At 28.1% G+C, this 21889-nt stretch overlaps 1 protein-coding gene across 1 annotated transcript in view; it reads right to left on the reverse strand.

Annotated features, from left to right (window-relative positions):
- Positions 1-21889, reverse strand: part of LOC136082387 (fibroblast growth factor receptor 2-like) — a 261248-nt gene that overhangs the window by 192738 nt on the left and 46621 nt on the right. Inside the window, exon 3 of the mRNA XM_065801557.1 lies at positions 14553-14672. Coding sequence (XP_065657629.1) covers positions 14553-14672 — 120 coding nt within the window. The remainder of the gene's footprint in view (positions 1-14552; positions 14673-21889) is intronic.

Raw genomic sequence — 21889 nt, forward strand, 5'->3', positions numbered from 1 at the left:
TTTTTTTTTGCTATAAAAATCGCTCCATCCTAATATATATATATATATATATATATATATATATATATATATATATATATATATATATATATATATATATATATATATATATATATATATATATATATATATATATATATATATATATATATATATATATATATATATATATATATATATATATATATATATATATATATATATATATATATATATATATATATATATATATATATATATATATACAAACACACACACACATATATATAATCATATGTATACACAAACACACACACACACATATATATATATTAATATGCATATATATATATTTATATATAAATATATATATTTATATACATATTTGTATATGTATATATATATATATATATATATATATATATATATATATATATATATATATATATATATATATCAACGAAACTTTTACTCTAGCCAGTTGATTAGGATGTCAAAAATTAAACACAAATTTAACACTTTTTAAAGAATTCTTGAACGATTTTGTTTGTGTATTTGAGATCGTTTTCCTAATGCTAAATCCATCCACGAGGCATTTTATCCTTTGCATGAGGTAACGCAATGCTCCTACATGTGTCTTGGTATATTTCTTGATCAATTATTAAATTATTTCAGTGGAGCGGAATAAGCGACCAAATAATTTCAAAGCCTATAAACTACCTCCTCCGTGTATAAAGGTAAGCTGTTTTAAATTTGAGATTTTGTATTTTGCATCTCCTGGATGTCAAACAAACTCAGTTTAATCTGGTCCAAACTGCGTAAACTTGTTTTCATCCATAAAAACGTTCTTTGACCTATGTTGACTGATTTAGTTTAGATGCATTAGTGCAAATTTTTCTTGGGCGTCACTTATGTAAATACTTTATAATTTAAATTTTATAGAGCCGGTAAGTCACGGGTCTATCTTTCTATGTGAAAAGATAGCTACGATTACCATTGGTACATAATAATGCTACAGCTGCTTCTACCGTTACCTTCATCAAAGTTGCAGCAATAATATTTTATTGAAAATATCTTTAAACTCATACACCTGCATCAAATTGCAATACTTTAAAAAATGTTTTAATCTGGCTTTGAAATAAAATCGTGATGCACTAACGGAGATTGTTGAATGAAATATTACTTTAATAGTTACAGTGGCGACTTGAACGGAAATACTTATTTAATATTTTTAGCGGTCAAAATTGATTGTTTTGGGCATTTCAGCGGTCATGTTTACCTTTTTGCGGTCTTTTTAAATAGCACACATTTAGTTTTTATTTAAAAAAACTTAAATTCTTTTATAATATCAAAAGATAATCATTCTATTCAGTATTTAAAGGATATTCTTGTAACTCATTTAGCACCAAAAAAAAAAAAAAAAATTTCATTATCTATCAACTATGGGACGAGTTAAACATGGAACGGATGTCTTTCAAGGATAAGTACAGGCATTTCAAGATCTAGGATTGAACAATTCTGGAATAGCTCGAAGACTGGGTTGTTCTCGTAAGAAAGTTGTTAATGTTATTAATTTATTTAACGATACTGGTTCATTAAGCAACAAAAAACGCAAGTCTCGCGAACAAAAGATAACCGCCAGAGAAGACGCAGCCAATGTTTGTATCGCTAAGCTAAATCCTTTTGTTGGCGCACCAAAAATTAAAGAACAAATTGCTCAAAATTTAAAACTCGATCTGTATGTCAGCACTGTTAAAAGTTGCTTACGCGAAAATAAACAATTTGGAAGGGTTGCCCAAAAAAAACCATTAGTCTCAAAACGTAATCACGTCAGCCGTTTGAAGTTTGCAAAACAGCACGTACACAAGGATTTAAGTTTTTGGCAAAATGTTTTTTGAACTGACGAGTCTAAGTTTAATCGCCTTGGATCCGACGGAAAACAATATGTTCGTCGTCTCCAAAACCAAGAACTCAGCCCTCGGTATACTCTTAGGACTGTAAAACATGGTGATGGCAAAGTGATAGTTTGGGGCAGTTTTTCATGATGTGGTGTGGGCCCGTTGCATAGAATTCAAGGGACCATTGATCAACATTTGAACAAAGAAATACTAGAAAACGTTATTTTGCCATATGCCGAGGCAAATCTCCGTTGGGTTTGGAAATTTCAACAAGACAACGACCCTAAGCACACCGCCAAAAGTGTTAAAATGTGGTTTAACGATAAGAAGATTTGATGTCTTGGAGTGGCCCGCACAGTCACTAGACCTAAATCCGATTGAAAATTTGTGGGAGGAAGTTGACAGAAACATAAACCGGTCAACTGCAACAAATTTAGACCAACTTTGGATCGAAATAAAAACTGCTTGGGACGCCATTACGCCTGAACGATGCCAAAAATTAATCTCGTCAATGGGTTGTTGTTGTCAAGCAGTTATTGACTCAAAAAAATACCCCACTTAATATTAATTTACCTCTAATAAAGTTTTTTAACTAGGTTACTTTCTTTTCTAACTCAGTAATGTTATCTTCTAAAATTAATATTTTATTAGGCTGAAAAAGTTTAGATCTCAAAAACTTAGATCTCTGGGAAATATATCATTACATATTAAACATCAATCTGTGCTATTAATTTTGTCGCCATTGCAGATACACTGCTAAAAACATTATATATAAAAAGGCAGTTGCACTGTTAGATTTGAGTATCCTAAAGTGCATAAAGCAGCAACAATGATTACCAGTCAGGGGCATCGTTTAGGGGGGACACATAAAATATCAAGAAACTATTTGGTAACATTTTTTATTAGCTACCTTATTAGCAATATGCCGATGTTAAAAAATTTAAATATATCATATGTATCAGCAGCTGCTCAAATTCTAAGTTCCTTTTTAAAACTGCATTTCAACTCATCTTGAATGATTGATTTTTCTTATATTTTTTACCAATAATTTACCCATAATTCTTACCATCGCTGTTAATGTTAAACACTATTAAAAGTCGAAGTTGAGCTAATAAAATATTAGCTTCTTTTGTTACTAATATTTCTATTCTAAATAATGAAGATATTTTTTCAGATTAAAAATAACATCATTAAACTGTAAACAAAATGGTAATAATATATTCAGTTATATAAATAACTTGTTATCTCGATATTCCCTACAAAAGCAATTTTACTGAAATTAAAATCATTCGAAAAGGTTATTTCCAGATATTTTTTTAAAACCAGATTCTAAAAGAGAATAAAAAATACTGTCTGAAAGATATCAACTTTTTATAAATAAAGCAGACTAGCAGTAATTGAAAATAAACCTTATGTCGTTGTATCGCTTAAGAAAATAAGCAAATTTTGTTTTTTGTAAACTTACTGATGCATTTGGTATTTTAAATACATTTTTAGTATTATTAAAACAAAATTTTTGTTTAGAATAATGAATCACAATAATTTAAAATGTTTTATTAAAATAAAATTAGAAAATTGATTTTTTTAGCTTAGATATAAAGCTTCAGGCATAAATGTCCCGTTTTGCTCCACTATCTCTATATGCTTCGCTCTACCCTAAGTAACAATTTTTTTTTCATAAGTCATGCAGTAATATAAAAGAACTTTGAACTTTATTTATACCATTTATTCTTTCAGCCAATATGTGCAATATGATTTTTTAGTAAATGGTAAAGTTTGTTAGGCTGAAATTATTGAAAAAAATTTTTTTATCTAAATACTGTGAGATTAATACAAGATCTAGTTAAAACTACCGTCAGTATAGCTCTTACCTACCTTCTTTTTGCATCATAGACCATGACACGCTGTAAAACATTGCTTTCATAAAATAATTCTTGCACAACATAATAAGCTGTCTGAAATTTTAGTCAGTGACCTAGCAAGTTTTTATATACATCTGCTGCAAACACTGGGGACTTTTTTTTATATATTCTTAGGTGATTCAGTTAATACACCCAACAGCACTTGACTGGATTGGAAAACAACAAGGTATCATTGCAAGCATTTTTTTGCTGTTTTTAATAAGTACTCTTCATGGTACTGGTACACTCTGTAAAAATTATACATAAAATCACCATGTTTTTTTTATCAAGTTATACATAACTTAGCTACTTTTATTAAATTATGCATAAACTTACCAAAATTGTTACATAAACTCACCATATTAGGTTCTGTATAAAGTCGAAGCGAAATGTGCGTTTCTGACGAAAACAAAGAGATTTAAACAATAGAACTTAACAATAAGCGTTCAAAAAGTATACTAAATAGCTCTTGTTACAGGTTACCAACTGGAAGAATTAAAATCTTTGGCAAATTTTTACTAAAAAACATAATAAAGCAAACTGATCTTGAAAAGATAAAAAATTGCTTTATAGGGGATTTCAACATATACCCCATTGATTATTATGAAAATCAAAGTTCGAAAATTTTTTTTTTAATGATTTATTAAAAACTGGAGCAATACCTTTAATTAGTCACCCAACTAGAATCACAAGTCAATTAAGATTATTAATTGATAACATTTTAAGATGCAATTTTTTTAATAAGCCGCTATAAAAGGTAATTATAAAAACCGATGTTTCCGATCACTTCCCGATTTTTTTTTCTATATTTGTTTATTCAAAAAAGATAGGCAGGGATTGTTTTTTATAAAAAAACGGCTTATCAACAATAATAATTTAAATTCTTTTAGAGAACAATTATCACTTATAGATTTGAGTCACATTAACTTTAATGATTATTATCCACACAAGTTACGACAAATTTTTCAAAACTTTTAACCAAGTGTACGGTTCCAATTTTCCTTTAATTGAAATAGTTTTAAGCGATAAAGAAATGTTATCTCCTTAGACTACTAAAGGTCTCAGAAAATCGTCAGAAATTAAGTAGAAGCTTTACATTAAGTACCTAAAATCAAAATCAGACAAACATAAACAAAATTATAAAACTTAAAAAAACTTATTTGAAAAGCTTCGCAAAAATGCAAAAAAAAAATACTATTCAAACTTGCTTAACAATTATAAGCACAATTATAATGGTGCTTATAATTGTGTTTAGAAAACTTAAACTAAATAAAAATTTATTCTCAAATTTTATACAAATTGACAACAAATTAATAAATGACTCAAATGATATTGCATTTGAATTTAATAAGCTTTTCACCGCTTTCGGGACAAAAATTAGGCGACAGTATTTCATTTATTAAAGATAAATCGGCTGATGAGTTCAAAACATTAATAAGCTCTAATCTCAACTTTACTGAGTTAACTTTAAAGGAATTTGAGGTAAAATTGTTTTTACGTCATTAAAACAAAATAAAGCTACTGGGTATGATGATATTAACACAAATATTGTGATTGATTCCTACCATGTTATAAAAGATATTCTTTATAAAATATTTAGAGCATCCATTGCAAAAGCAAAAGTAACTCCAATCTTTAAGACAGGAAATCGTACAAATATAAAAAATCATCGCCCTATTTCAGTTCCTCCAGTTTTTTCCAAAATTTTAGAAAGAATAATATGCAGCCGAATCTACTCTTATCTTGTTAAAAATAAAGTTCTATACAAAAACCAATTTGGTTTTAAATAAAATAATTCAACCGAGCCTGCTATTCCTCAACTTACGCGCAATAAAACTGTCTCTTTAAAGACTCTTGTTTTTCACTAGGAGTGTTGATTGATTTGTCTTAGGCATTTAATACCGTCAATCACCAAATCCTGTTAAATAAACTAATATCATTTGGTATTAAAGATAAAATCCTATTTTGGTTTAAAATTTATCTTACTAACTGTAAACAGTTTGTTTACAATAAAGATTATACATCTACTCTATCAGTTAATATAATATGAGGATTTCACAAAGATCCATACATGGTCCACTTATTTTTTTAATATACATAAATGATCTTCATAAATCATCAAAGTTAACAACAATAAATTTTGCAGATGACTCAAATTTGTTTTTGTCTCATAAAGATGTTAATATGCTTTTTACTAATATGACAAATGAATTAAAAAAAGTTTCTGTTTGGTTTAAACAAAATAGATTGTCTCTAAATATAGGAAAAACTAAATGGTCACTTTTTTATCGACCTTCATAAAAACAGAAACTGCCTCATATCATGCCAGACCTTTTAATTGATAATATAATAATAAAAAGAAAAAAGTTCCTCGGAGTATATATTGATGAAAATCTTGGAGAAATCATATTGATAATACCTCCGATAAAATTGTTAAATGCATCGGAATTCTCAATAAAGCAAGAAATATATTAAGTAAACACCAGTTAATGCAGTTACATTATTCATCTAAACATTGTCATATAAACTACGCGAATTTTATATGGGCAAACACTCATAAAACAAAGCTAAAATCTCTTTACCTTCATCAGATATAAGCTGCTTACGCAATAAATTTTAAAAATCAATTTTTTCATACGAAACAACTTTTTAAAGAAATGAATTTTTTAAATGTATGTCAACTAAATGTCTTCAATATTTTATGTGTTATGTTTAAATGTGGAAAAAATTTGTTGCCAAATGTATTACAAAATCTTTATTGTATGAAACCTAAAAACAAATATAATCTTCGAATGAATAACTATCTTATTGGCCCTTTTTGACGTAAAAAAAGAGACCAGTTTTTTGTTTATTTCTGGAACAGAATAGCCTTACCAAATTTTGATTTTTCTACTTAACTGACTTTTGCTTCAATCAAACAAAAACTTAAAAATATATTTTGAATTGAAAATATCTTGATTTATTTTTAATTGCTTTTTTTGTTTGTTGTTGTTCTACTTTGTATATTATTTGGTTTAACATTCAATCTTTTCAATATTTTATCTTAATTTTTAAATGTTTTTGCATGAAGGTGTATTTTTATTTCACTTTGTATTTTTATTAAAAATTATCCATTGGATCTTTATTAAATACTAACCATACATTGCAAAGGGCTTCATGACAAGACTCTCATGGTCTTCTAGAAATCCTGTTGTTACTAATGTAAAAATTGTAAAAAAATATTTGAACTTAGATAGTGCAATAGTAATTGCTAAAAAAGCCATATATGTTTATCTAAATCAGCATCGCTAACAGAGAAAGAAGCAAAAAAAAAAAGTATTTTACTCTGAGAAGACTGTATTTAAAAAACTTCCAAAAAAATTGGTTTAACACTAAGGCCGCAGCCAAGGGCATCAATTTAGGGGAGGAGGTAGGGAAGAGAAATGGGTTTCCTTTGCAACGAGTTGGGACAGTTAGGAAATCGGTCATAAAGTTAAAAAAAAAAAAATTCAATTAAATAAAACTACAAAGTTAGCGAAAATCAATCAAAGATGTAATTTTATGTTTTAATTGGAAAAACTTAAACTTTAAGTTATTAAACAACTTAAGATCGTTTTTCACAAGGCAAACTTTTTCGTCATGACAAAAAAACGCGCCGTTTAGATTTCCATTTAGTTTTTCTAGCGCTACAAGTTTGTTAGCAAAAATTTAAAAGAGGCTAAAAAATATGCTTAAGCTTAAGCATATTTCTAATAAAGTTTGCTCAATTCGATACTTTCAAAAGTGTGCGCGTTACCAAAGGTTAATGGGAATAAGAAAAATAAAAAGTTGGCATTTGCTCTGTATTGGCTTTTGTTTTAATGTTGAATTTATATAATTGCTGAATTAATGTTGAAGTATAATAATAAAAAATGAGACAATTTTGCTATTTAAGTGTTACCAATGAAATCAAAGATATGAACTTCGCCTTCCTTCTCGTCCGAACCAATAAAGGTGTCATCTGGAGGAATTTTGTTGGCATCTTCATTTATAGCATTATCTACCTCCACCGGTCGACTATTACCCTGATTTCATATGGTTTGATCACCGCCATGATCAATGGTAAATGGTGGGAGCATTTTTTAACTATCAAGGCCCTCTAATTTAACAAGGGAATCTTCGGAGTCATCAGAGGTCATTAAACACCCAGTCATTGTCCAAGATTTCTTCTTTTGCTTGTCATACTTCGAACTGTTTAAAGCCTTCCATGCTTCCTCTGCCCAATGTGTAATCAAAATTCGTTTCTCTTCTGCAGTGTAGGGCATTTCCTTCCTGAACCATCTATCAGAATGATTATCTCTATCAAGCCATTTTTGATGTTCAAAGGCAATAAGTCTTTTCGAAGTGGCATTTATTCTGCATTAACAGGTTGCCATAGGTCAGTGGCACTTAGTGGACCGTACCAGAGAAGTCCCTTAGCAGCAACCGCAGCATCATTAAAATCTTCCTGCATCTGTCTCTTCAAATTGTCCAGCAAAAGAATAAATTTATAAAATTTTTGTTCTTCGAAAAATGGAAGGAGTGTTTTATCACACTAGTGCTTACAAACGTTTTGGTCTAAACAAATATTTTGTTCGAAGTAAACGTGAATATCTTTGTACCATGCTAACTTTTTGTCTTTTTAAATGCGTTTTCCTTGACCTCTCAAAATGTAGGCTAGCTCTGGCTGCTCTCCTTCTGGCCAAAACATAATTTGAAGGGAACATTGCCATTTTTTCTAATGCCGAGCCCGGTTGTGAGATCTATGAATTATGTGTTGCACCTTGTTGCATATATTCGTGAGTTTTCTTACCAAAAACAGCAAAGGTAAATGGAATCTGGTCAATATTGAGTCTTTATCAAAGTTGGTACCGTCCCCATTATTTGTCGTAACTTGAATCTTTATAACCTGTTCTGATACAATTTTCTCTGTATGTCGCATGCCATTTCTTTAAAAATGGTTCCATTTCTTTCTTATGTTTCCTTTTGTTTCTTTGTTTCGAGCTCATTTTTAACTCTTTTATAGAAAAAAAAAATTGAACTATAACATGATGTTTTATTTCCTCGTTTGGACCAATGTTTGATTGTATATTTCTAGATTAACTCCAAAGCCAGGAAAAGTTAGCAATATGACCTCTCAATCTGACATGTAAAATTCTATGTAAATAACTTCGTTTAGTTCCAAACATTTTATGGAACGTCTTTCCTTCAGAAACGATTGGCAATAGGATGATTTGGCATCTTTAATAATAGTTTTTTTTAAGCCATCGTGAAATCTGACATTTTGTTACATCAAACGACTCTGTTATAGTTTCTTAATTTGCCTCATCACCATAGGTGTTAATTGGTTCTGCTTTAAAGGCAGAAGTATATTGATGGCGTTTCTTACCAACTAATTTGCAAGACTCTTCACTTTTTTTTATTGCACTAACAACTTTGTTGACTATGTTATTGAGCATAAGTTTTTCGTTACTTTGAAAAACTTGTGATTGTGAATGTTTACAATCTTGTTTGCTAGTTCCGTTATAAACTTTAACATGAAAAGCTAGTCCTTGTTGGCTTTTAAATAATTTTTTGCAATGTTTGCATTCCACACAAGTTTCAATATCTTCAAACGGCAATCAGATTGTACTCATTTCTCCTCTTTGCATGACATTTTTTGTGAAACTAAACCCTGCCAATGTAGGCTGCTTTCTCTTTATTCTTTTTGACATTATTATTAATATTTTAAACAGTATCTGAAAATAAGCCTTAGAAATAAAACGAGCATTTTGATTATGATATTAAATAAACTACACATTAAAAGCAAAAGAGAAAAAAAAAGAGAGAGATAAATAAAACACTTCAAAGCGACTTTTAAACTTTATGTTTTTTGTTCAAGTATTGAGGTTGAGGGTTTGCTACACAATGACTTCATTACTACAGAAAGTCGATGCATTGCAAAACATAAACTTCGATTTAATCTTTTAAATCGCTTATCGAGGCTCCGTATTATGCTTCCATAGGCTAATTTCTTTGCCGAATCTGAGCCTCCATATGCTTATATGCATTATGCTTATATAAAAAATACATGTACTTTATTATGTTATCAATAGCAAAAATGGCATAACAAGTTTGCTTTGTATGTTTAATTAAAAGTATTTATTACTTTTTTTGCATAATTTGTACTTTAAAAAATGTGAAAATTTATTTTCATCCATTAGTTTTAATATTTCTGTTTTTGTATGAAAGATATGATATCATTTGAAATAATATGACTCATTTGTTAATATAATAATTTAATATAAAAAAGCTTTAAATAGAATTATTATTATCTTTTTACCCCATTGGTACAAAGAGTTTGAACATTCAGAATATAGCACCCAGAAGGACGCCACGTTTTATTTTTTTTGCTATCTTTTACCCAAGTGTGTATGGAAAATGGGAAAAATTGAAGATATAAACGTTGGGGTAAGTTCTTTGTCCAAAATGAAAATCTATGGGAAAGTTAAATTTGCAAAACTTCAAGCGCACTTTACCTCGCAAGCACATAAAGGTAAAATAAGTGAATTTTGTAACTTTATTATGAAAAAGGGACATATAGATCACCTTATTAATAAATCCAAGAGACTTGCACTAATAGAACAACAAAAAACAGAGATTTTGAATAGAAAAACTCAATAGATCAAAATTCTTATCGAAACATGCAAGACTATAGGAAGCCAAGGGCTGGCGTTTAAGGAATCTTACAGTTATCACAAAGATAATCATACAATCCCACACTAAAGGCCTGGATTTAAGATATAGCCCATCGTCCATATAGAGTTACATACACGAGTCCATCATCTCAAAATTAAATAATTAGTTTAATTGCAATTAAATTGAAGAGTCAGATCATTGATGAAATTTAAAGCTCCAATTTTTTTTCTGTGATGACTGACACTACTCCAGATATTTCACACAAGGACATAATGATTATAGTTGTAAAAATGGCCTGTGAAAACGGCGAGATTCGGGAAAGATTTTTGAAATCAGTCGAATGCACCAATAAGATTAGGAAAGGGATGATCTTCGTTCCATACTGAAGGCATTGACACATCAAAGATAGCCTTTCAGACTCAATGTCTGTACAATTTAAGAGAGTACAAAAGTATGTAAGAAAAGAATTTGGCTTTAATGTACCCTAACACATTGTTAAGACCACCGAATAAACACTGCACTTGCCTACAACTTAGCTCTTTAATACAATAACGGGTCAATGTCTTCAAACAGTTACACGTTCTCTTCACATCAACCACAAAAAGATTAAGTCATTTAAAAGGAAAAACTTGAAGACATTGACAATGCAATATAGCTTATAAACTTGTCTAGAACAAGATCGACCGCACGAGCAAAGTCTGTCAAAGCTCTAAAGTGTTTAGAGAAGTTTGGGACTTATAAAAAAAGTAACAAAATTTGGTTTATTATTACTCCATTCTTTATAAAGAATATCACGGAGAAGATAAAAATATTAACAGATTTCCAAGAAAGTCCAAACGTCAATGTCATTGGCAGCATTAATTTAATTGAAAGCACTGCCTAGAATGAAAGCTTTTTATCGGAAAGAATTAAAAGAGGTCATAGACTCTTTAGCCATGAGTTTAACTTTAACTCTGCGGCTTTAAAGGAAATATTTACCCCCATCACCGAAATTTATAGTTTTCGTTTAAATAATGACAGATTGAGAATTAAAATCTTAACAAATGCAAAAAAACTTTTTCCGCATTGATACCAGGATCAAAATCCAGATGTTTACGTGCTGAAAAGACAGATGGAAATTTTGATAGATATTTGTTTAGGAGAAGGCGATGAAGAATTTAAGTCATCAAAAACACCAGCGAAGACACTGCTTGACATTTTGTACCATGTTGTGAAGTTAAAGTACATACTAAAACAAACCCATAAACTATGCATTTTCGTAATCACAGCTGCGTACGGTGTAGAGTCAAATAGGCGTTCTTTGAGTCAACTCAAAATTATTAAATCAGAGAACAACTATGAGTGATGAGAGATTTGATAATCTCATGCTACTTATGTGCAAAAAAGAACTTTGTAAAAAAATTAAGTCTAAACATTTTGTTAAAGGATGGGTTCAATTTAAGAAACGTCTTATTAAAACCAAAAAGTAGACAAAAAATGACAAACTAAAAATAAAAAATTGTGTGTAACGTTTCAACCTTTTGTCGGATGTCAAATTTGTCAATAAAGGAACAATTCTTGTAGAGTAATTTTGAACTCTTTTTAAAGCTTTACTTTCAATAATATTTTGAACTCTTTTTAAAGCTTTACTTTCAATAATATTTTGAACTCTTTTTAAAGCTTTACTTTCAATAATATTTTCCATATTACATTTAGGAATTGAATGATTCGTACATATGTAAAGCGAGCAATGTTTTGTTAATACTATTTAATAAATAATGATACTAAAAACTATTTAGTGCAAGTGAATTGTAGTAATATTCATAGTATATTTATTTTATATTAGGTGTAAATACGACAGCAGTTGATTTCCTAATATAAAAAAACGGCTCGAAAATCTATGTTGAGCAGTTGGGTAGTTCTTGCATCATATAAATTCTACTTGTTGTCACACAGTTTCACAAATGTTGTTGGATTTGAATAGCTTAGAGATTACAAGATTCTGAATAGTAAATAAGAAGATAAATAAATGTCTAAGTTTAAAAGATATCCTTCGTGCTATTAGCGTAAGGAGTGAAAAACACTACAAAAAATAAACTGTTTAGTAGTTTTAATTTACCCTCCTAAAAAACTCTACCCATTGTAATCCTATGTTTAGACAAGTTGAAATCAACTGATAATTAACCTAAATTAACAAATGCTATATCATGATCTAAAATTCCTTTTGTTCTCGGAAATCTCAGATTTGTAAAAATGGATGTAGTTTTAGCTTATTTAGAAAAAAAACATCTGCTCTTACTACTCCAGAAATCTAAATATACTAGAAAACATCAGCAACTTGTAGAGGATCTATTTAAGTATATATTACATTTGATATAGCATAAACTTAAATAAAAACTATAGTTGATTATTTAAATATTAGTATAATATTTACGACATGTTTCATGGCGTTTTGATGCGTCACTTTTAATTATTCCAAACTAAATTCACGAGAGACCAATACTAATGATACAACTCTTGAGATCATAAAATTTGAGTTCTATACTACACAGAAAAATAATTTTTTCAAGATAATATATATTGTTACTATCAGCATCAATTAGTAGAGGATGGGAAGACGGACAACTACCTCAAAAAAATCTTTTTTGCAAGACAAACCCTGAAAGCAAAGTTTTGACTTTCACTGTAATAGATTTGATAGAACCTGCAATAACAGCAGTTTTATTGCTTTTATTGCAGGTTCCATCAAATCTACTTCAGTGAAAGCATACAGATTTCCTCTTCTGATTCCAGTGCAAATACATTTTAAAGGTTTAATAAAGACACCATAGGCTTTATACAATATCCGCTGAAACGAGAGCTTTTTTCTAAATGGGGGTAATTTAAGCACTCACTAAATGCAAACTCTTAGCTAATAAGTTCTAAGGCCTTCAGAATAAATATTTATTCTTTCTTTGCAAAGTCGAAGCTGAAGTTTAAAAAAACATGGCTTACAAAGTGAACAGATGCCTTGAGTCAGTTAATATCAGGAAGTCCCAAATCATCAAGTTATGACTTAACAAGTATGATCTTTTAGTACATTAAGCTCGAGTAAAATTTTTTTTAACTAAAGCGGCTGACCTTTTTAGTAGATCTCGGAGTGGATCTTGAGCTAGAACCGGGTAATAGTTTTGATAGTGCTCTCTAATGAGATCAAAGATCATTAAATTAAATGACATAAAATAAGAATAGAAACTCCACTCTTGATAGTAATAATTTGGGTTGAAACGATGGAGCCAAATAAAATAAGTTAAGCAGAGGTTCTTATATTAAATAGAAATTACAAAAAAATATGTATAAAGTTTCCTGATATAAAGTCCATTCTTGATTGTCTAATAAGAGGCCAACTTATAAGAATTAGAGAAACACTGTAATGAAGTGCCTATTATATTATAGCAATGTAAATTTAAAATTTACAAAATTACAATTGAATTGCTCTTCAGTATCCCGAAGATTATCAAATAAAATTTTAAACGAAATTTTATTCAAAATATATCGATGGAACTAAGTAATATAAACAATACTCATACTTATCACTGAAAAAAAAAAAATCTTCTTCGAAAATTATTAAAAAAATTCAATTCAAATGTCATAAAATATAATTAAAAAAATCAAGTTTAACAACTAAGTTTCAATTTGGATTTGTTAAAAAAATATATTTCTATTAAGGGATGAGAAGAGTATTTTGACTAACTATATAACCAATTTGCAAAGCAAAGTCATTTTAAAACAGTTTATAACATAATCTGTATGTGTAAAAAAATACTTTATTTGTTTTGAGATGCAGTAAGCTATTGTGGGATGTAAGCATTTGGGAATAATTTTAAAATGTTTTTGTTAGTATTTCTTAGTTTTCTTAATTTTATCTCTAATTTTTTTGCAATTGACTGCTATAATGTAAGTTTAAATTTTACTTTTACAAAATACTTTTTATGCTACTTTCAATAAATATTTTTATAGACTATGACGGATATAACATAATCCAACCATATTAATCTATCTTAGCCTATTGTTTTATTCAAAAATAAAAATCCAGTACATAAACTCATAATAAATAAATAAATTATTACAAAAAACATACAAACAAAAGTAGTGTTATCTTGATTTTGCCTTGGATACAAGCACGAATAAATTCCATTAGTAATTTGACATTCCACATCCCAAGGACACGGCCTCGACTTGGTATTGCACTCATTAGTATCTAAACAATTACTAAATCATTTTCATAAATAACACTTTTTTTGTTCAAATTCTGAACTTTAAAAATCACTATATACACACACTAAAAATAATCATACATAATGAAATCAAATGGAAATGTGGGTTTAACACTCAGTCGCAAACAAGACTGCAAGTAACCTTTATTAAGTTAAGGATAATTAAAAAACTAAGAACAGTGTAAAAGGGTTAGGAAACAGTTGACAGTAGAACTGTATTTTTATAGGTTGAAGTTAAAAGTTGTATGAATCAGGAAAACATGATAATGGAAGAGAGTTTTAAACCTTTAGAGTGTGAGTTGAATAAAAGTTTTTGGTTACTTATACAAAATATGTTAAATTACAATTCTAGCAAGGAAAAGTACTGGTTGATGGAACTTTGGCTGATGGAACAAGATTGTCAAACAAACCAAAAATAGAATCTTGAGGCATCCTAAAACTTACGATAAATGGAAAAAAGTCTTCAGCCAAATCTCTTCCATCTAATGCACAGTAGCATCTTTCAGTTGCAGAAGTTAGCAAGGCAGCAATAGAATGAGAAGATCAAAAATTGCATTAGTTGTAAGAAAACAAGTTACTGACTCAAGATGGGATATTAAAAGTTTGTTGATTGTAGATAATATATTGTCAAACTACTCCCTTTAAATTTATATAACCTTCTTATTCATTTAAAATTGTATAAATAAATAGTAAAGTACAAACATTCTAAAATGAACTTAAAGAATAAAGATTTTTTTTGCGTGACTGGTGATCATATTAAAAAGTTTGAGTGTTAAGATTTTTTTGTGCTCAAGAAAAATAATTAAAAAAAAAAAAATTAATAATATTACAAACCACTTTAAAATAAAAAACAAAAAGTGCATACAAAATTACCAATTGCGATATGGTATTCAAAAAAGCACTGCTAAAGAAGTTAAAAAAATGCATCCAGAAAAGGGACTTTCTATTAAACTATCGTTTAACTGAATCTTAGTACATGGCAATAAAATTGGAAAGTAAAGTAGGAGTTGCAGCTATTTTTCTCCTTTAAAGCAATATTCTTAAATCTAAAATAAAATAGACCTATACACATCTCTAACAAGGAGGAAAATGTGCCAATATAAAACCATAAAACACATACCTTTCAATGAATAGTAGAATCACATATGGTGCTAATCATATAAAAAGTTACGTATTAAAAAAAGATTTTATTAGAATATTTTTTGTTATAAAGTAAGGAATTGATTTTTTTAATTCAACCAAAGATTTGATGATTTATCTGAAGATTCTTTTGACGATTCCCTTTTTTCTGATTTATTTGTACGCTAAAGACATCAAACATTTGACTGGGAAATGTTTAGGATAAACCCAATTCCTAATGCTTTTAAATTTTGCAAACCAAAGATCTTAAAGTATGCTAAAAAAAGTACAGAATTTTTTCTCGAAACACTCTTAAACAAAAATAATTTTGGAAAGTTTAAATTTCATATGGACAAACCCTATCACTGGTTCACCTAATAATGACAATACTGCACGGCGAGCTTTTTTCTGATTTAAAACTTCAAACATAGAAATAAATCTTATTGTAAGTTAAAAAAAAAATTATATCTTTGCCCAACTGTCGAATTGATCCAATCAAATTTGAAAAGTATTTTCTACAATTTTAGTTACCAATGAAAAATGTTCATGGTATAAAATTCCTAATTGTGTTTATTAGTTTTTAGCTCAACAAGCTTGAATCCTAGTTGAATTAGTTTTGTCAGTTAGAACTTTTGGCAAAACCTTGAAAAAAATCTTCTTAGTTGTCAAAAAAAAAAAATTGATAGGATCATGCAAGACAAAAATTATGAATTGACAACTTAACTAGTGTTTTCTTTAAGGCCTAGAAACATCAGATCCTTACATTTGCAGTATTATTTTAAAGAGACGTTTAAACTCACTATGTAAATCAGTGCTATAAAAGTAAGTATTGCAGTGTTTACTGTTTGAAAATTCCACATTAAGTAAGAATGTTAATGAAGAGATTTTGCCTGAGATATTTGATATATAGGAACAATAAGATTGGGTTGACATAAATGCCAATAGCAATTCATCCGATTGCTAATTAATTCTTAGCAACAACTATGAAAGTTACTTAAATTAAAACAATTTGAAATTTTTATTTTTATTATTGATGATAATATTAATATATTATTTAGATGGCTTTTCTAGGAAAAATATCTTCTTTATTTTCAAAAAATTCAATTTTTAGGTTTTTTAATCTAATAATTTTTTCTCATTCGTGTTACGAAATACGCTAAAAAAACAAAATTAGGGCGTCATTTAGCACTGAATAAAAAATTACAGTTAACAAAATTAATTAAAACTTGCAATTTCTAAAAATCATAGTCTTGTTTTATGTAAAAAATATGTTATGTAGGTGCATTTTTAAATTAAAAATGTTTGTTAATTGGCGGGTCCAGGAAGCATCAAAATCTATTTTCTATTAATAGAAAAGGGTCGAAGTTTAGCCATATATATTCAGATCCTTTAAAAACATACAGAATTTAATAAAAATCACATTCAAGTCTTTATTTCCTAATCTAAAAAGTTGCCTTTGTCCCATCTTTTACTGCTAGAACGGTAATTTCATAGAATATTTAACATTAAACTCTTAGAGCATGTTTACCTCTTTCGCAACCAAGTTAAAAACAGCTATATGACTGTGGGTGAAATAGCGAATTCGGATCATGATTAATTGAAAAGGTATAAAATAAAACTACTAGTCGTAATTTTACAAATAAGTCTTTTTTGTAAAAGGATAAGCTTTCAGAATATTAAAAACTTGAAAAACTTTTTATTATATTGGTACGTGACCAAAAATATGGAATGTTGAAATAAATAAAAACATAAAATTTTTTTATGTAATCGTATATAAATAAAAGGGGAATACATAAATATGTAGTTTTTTATATAAAGTCCCCTCAGTAATCTTTTATTCAATATAAAAGTGTAATAAATAAATTGTTCTATTTATTATATAAAACAAATACAAAAAAAAGTTATATATAAATAAATACAATGTTCTATGTAATATAATGTAATATATTATTTCAGGGAGAATTCTGTATTAATATATATATATATATATATATATATATATATATATATATATATATATATATATATATATATATATATATATATATATATATATATATATATATATATATATATATATATATATATATATATATATATATATATATATATATATATATATATATATATATATATATGTAGAGTTCTATGGTCAGCTACGCAACGAGCGCAACATGTTTTTAAAAATTTAACTGACTCATTATATTATAATTTTTAATTTTTTTTTACGTTTACACTCAAATTATTCTTTTTTATTATTATTCACAAAAAAAAAGGATAAGAAGACAATTAGTAAAATAGAAATAAAAGACAGCGGTCAGCTACGCAACGCGCAAAAAAGCTTGTTTTTTTAATTTAAAGTTTGAATTATTTTTTCTCTGAATCTATAATTTATTTTTTTTTAAAAACGTTTTTTTCTTCAAAAACAATTATTTCATTGAAGTTATATTTATAAAAAATTTTTAATATAATATTAATTACACGTCAAATAAAAAGTTTTCAAAAAACTATGCGGTCAGCTACGCAACAATCAGCCACGCAACATGCGAATTTTTATTATAATTCAAATTAAAACCCAAAACAAATCTAAAAATATATATATAGCGTGTATTTAGAAACAAAAAAATTTATTTATAAAGTTTATAAAGATAATTTTATATTAAAAGAAACCTGGACCCCGGGGTGGAAAAGGGGGAGGGGGCTTTAGAAGCTTCAGTACTCTCACTTTTTTAAATAATGGGGCTAGGGGGTAGGTAATACAATTTCCTTTTAAGTTTACTCTTGATATTTTTATCTGTTCACAACCTTATTATATAAACGTTTTTAACTCAAAGATTTATATAAATACATTCATTTTACTTGCATTTACTTTGGAACTTTGATCTTCAGAGCTTTAAAAGCATCAAGTATTTGGACAATAATTGAACAACTAAAATAATTTAAAAAGCAACAACTAGAAGTTCTTTAAACGTGTAAGCTGTTAATGTTGATCGAAATGTATTAGGGATAAACTGAATAAACCTTCCGAGCTTAGTTGCGCAAAAAAAGTCACCCCAAGAAAACTTGAAAAGTATTGAAAAAATAAGTAAGACTTTCAATAGAATAACAATAACAGGTAAAAAAAAAAACGTTTTAAGAAATCGTGCAGTCAGCTACGCAACAATCAGCTACGCAAAACAAATCTAATATTTATTTATGGCTTTTATTAAGAAATTTTTACAGCTTTTTAAGGTGATTTTTAAATTACTTGATCACTGCTAAATGTCTAGACGCTTCTATCGTTTTGATATTATGCAATATTTGGCGAAAGCTGCTCACCTACAACGTTACCGTCTAAAACCTGAAAGTAATGGCATTTATGCAATTCTTTAATTTTTTTTGTTTTCTTAAAAAAGGTGCTCAAACCAAGAGAGTTGTTTATCTCTAGCTTTTCTTTATCAGTCAGTAATATAACGGTAATTTTTAAATTGTTTGTTGCGGCTGCCAAATCGCTAGCACTAGAAATTATATATTTTTCAGTTAAAACATTTTTTCTGGCAACACGTTTTACAGTGGCTCTAATTCCATCCACAACTCCTTTTCCATGCATTGCAGCAAAAAAATGCCAGTGCATTTTAATTGTATGCTTTTTTTCTAAAATTTTCATTGATGCCAAAATATATTTATTTTTAAATTGTGATGTTGCGTTGTCCCTGAATATATGAACTTCTGTAATATCGTCTTACAGAAGCTCGATAATTTTATTTATGTTTGGAACAACAGATAATTTTGTATGATCGCTTGAATCACAAACTAGCGCAAAAGATTTAATTTGACGATGCCAAACTGCACATGTAAATATAGAAATGTGATTTTGACCGAAATGAGCTGCTTGCGTTTCGTTTTGGTAAATACAAGTATAATTTTCTGCCCAGTCAACTTGAATAACAGCCTTATTTGAGTCTTTTTGAATCGCTGATTCTATATTAAATTTAAATACGGACGATTGACTGCTCTTGACATTACAATGAATAATAAACTTTGCAAGCATTTCTTTAATATGTGATAATAAAACTGCAATTGTTCCTTCTTTTTTAACCTTTTCTATTTTGATATACGATTTTGCTTGAGGTTTCTGCCACTGATTCCATGAAACATCTAACTCAAATTGTTCGAACTGAAGTAATAATTTATCAAACATATTACAAACAGTACATTCTTTGCAAACGGCATTGAAGCATTGTTTTGTTGGTTTTTCACAAATAAAGTTTAGAATCATAGAGTTTCCCGTTTTAATTGTAGTGAATATATCTGGACCCCGCGAAAGTGATTCAAGAGCATAACGCATATTTTCATGTAACATGCAAACGTACACGTTATGAGGAATTGATGATACACATCGAACGTAAATTGGTCTCAACTGACAAAATTTTAACAGGCTTAATTTAATATCTGCATTGTTTAGCTTAAAATCTTCGAAAGCTTCTTTTAGCGTATATAACATGTGTCGAATTTGAACACGCACCTTTTTTTCTCCTATCACTACAGAAGTATAATCTGCTGTTCTTGGGGATATTCGACTTATTTCATCGTCGCAATAAAAATTTTGTATAACCACTAAGTCTTTTTCTCGGAGACTGTTTGTTGATTTAGGAATTGAGTAAGTTAATGGTTGAGTTTCATTGATTAAACAACACAACAGTTCCTTTTTCTGAACAAGACTTTTGGGAAGCGAGAGCGATTCAATTTTTTTATATACTTTCCTTTAACTTGCACATTTGCAAATGATGAGTGACTTGATTCGAGAGATAAAGATGCGTCTTTTTGCCGCAGTCGAAATTTTCTCATTCTTTCTAAACTTTTTAATCTTTCAGCTGCAATTATTCGAAAATCTTTTTTCCATCTTTGTCTTCGAAGTCTAGCATTTTCTTTAGCTTTGAATTTCTTTTCTTCATGATTTCTACTCATGTAATTCTTTTGATTCATTGCTTTTCTATTTTTTATCTTTATAGCTGTAATAAAAAAAGTAAACATTCAAATAAATGTAAAAATTACTTAAAAACTCTATAAAAACACAATGCTCACCTTTTTTATTTTCATTGGATGCGCAAGCAACTGGTTCCTGCCGTGATTCCATATCTTTATATTGACTATAAAGTCTTTTGGAGTTTTAAATAATTTCTAATTGACTATAAATGTTTTGAAGTTCAAAATAGTTTGGGCAAAACTGTTTGTTGCATTTAAAAAAATTGACAAAATTTGCGACATTTAAATGTTTAGTTTTGGCAGTCAGCTACGCAACAGGAAGTTGAGTGGGTTTTTTTTTAACTATTTGATGCCAATTTTTTTTAATTATTGCAAAACCTTAATATGGCTAATTAGTTGACGTAAATAATCGACAAGAATTTAAAAAAAAAAATTTAAATTGATGAAAAAAGACAACTTTTCCTTCCCAGCGGTCAGCTACGCATCATGATTGTGTAAGAAACTATTTTGCTTATATCGCGTGAAATAACTAAAAATTAATTTTTCCAATTAATTTAAAACTAATTGGAAAAATTTTGGATCACTACAAGATTTTAAAAAAATAATGAAAGTTAAACACTTTTTCTTAAATGAAATTATACTTTTTCCGTTTACTTTAAAATCTATATATAGCTTGTTCAACTTTTTTTTTTTTTCTTTAGTTATTTTTTTTTAACATTTAAGACTATATACTTATAGTAATGGAAAAAAAAATTCATTATTTTTATTTTTTAAAACGAGATTTGTTTTAATAACCGCGTGGAACTCTACATATATATATATATATATATATATATATATATATATATATATATATATATATATTATATATATATATATATATATATATATATATATATATATATATATATATATATATATATATATATATATATATATATATTGTATTTATTTATATATTAGATAAAGCATTTTATTCATTACATTTGTAGATAGAACAAGAAAATACTGAGGAAACAATAAGTAAAAGAGGTATTTTTAGTGATGATTTAAAAAATAAAAAGTTCTACCACAACCATTAAAAAACCATCAAGAATTTTATTTATATCAATGTAAT

The sequence above is a fragment of the Hydra vulgaris genome, chromosome 07, assembly GCF_038396675.1.
Source record: "Hydra vulgaris chromosome 07, alternate assembly HydraT2T_AEP".
In the NCBI taxonomy this organism is placed as follows: domain Eukaryota; kingdom Metazoa; phylum Cnidaria; class Hydrozoa; order Anthoathecata; family Hydridae; genus Hydra; species Hydra vulgaris.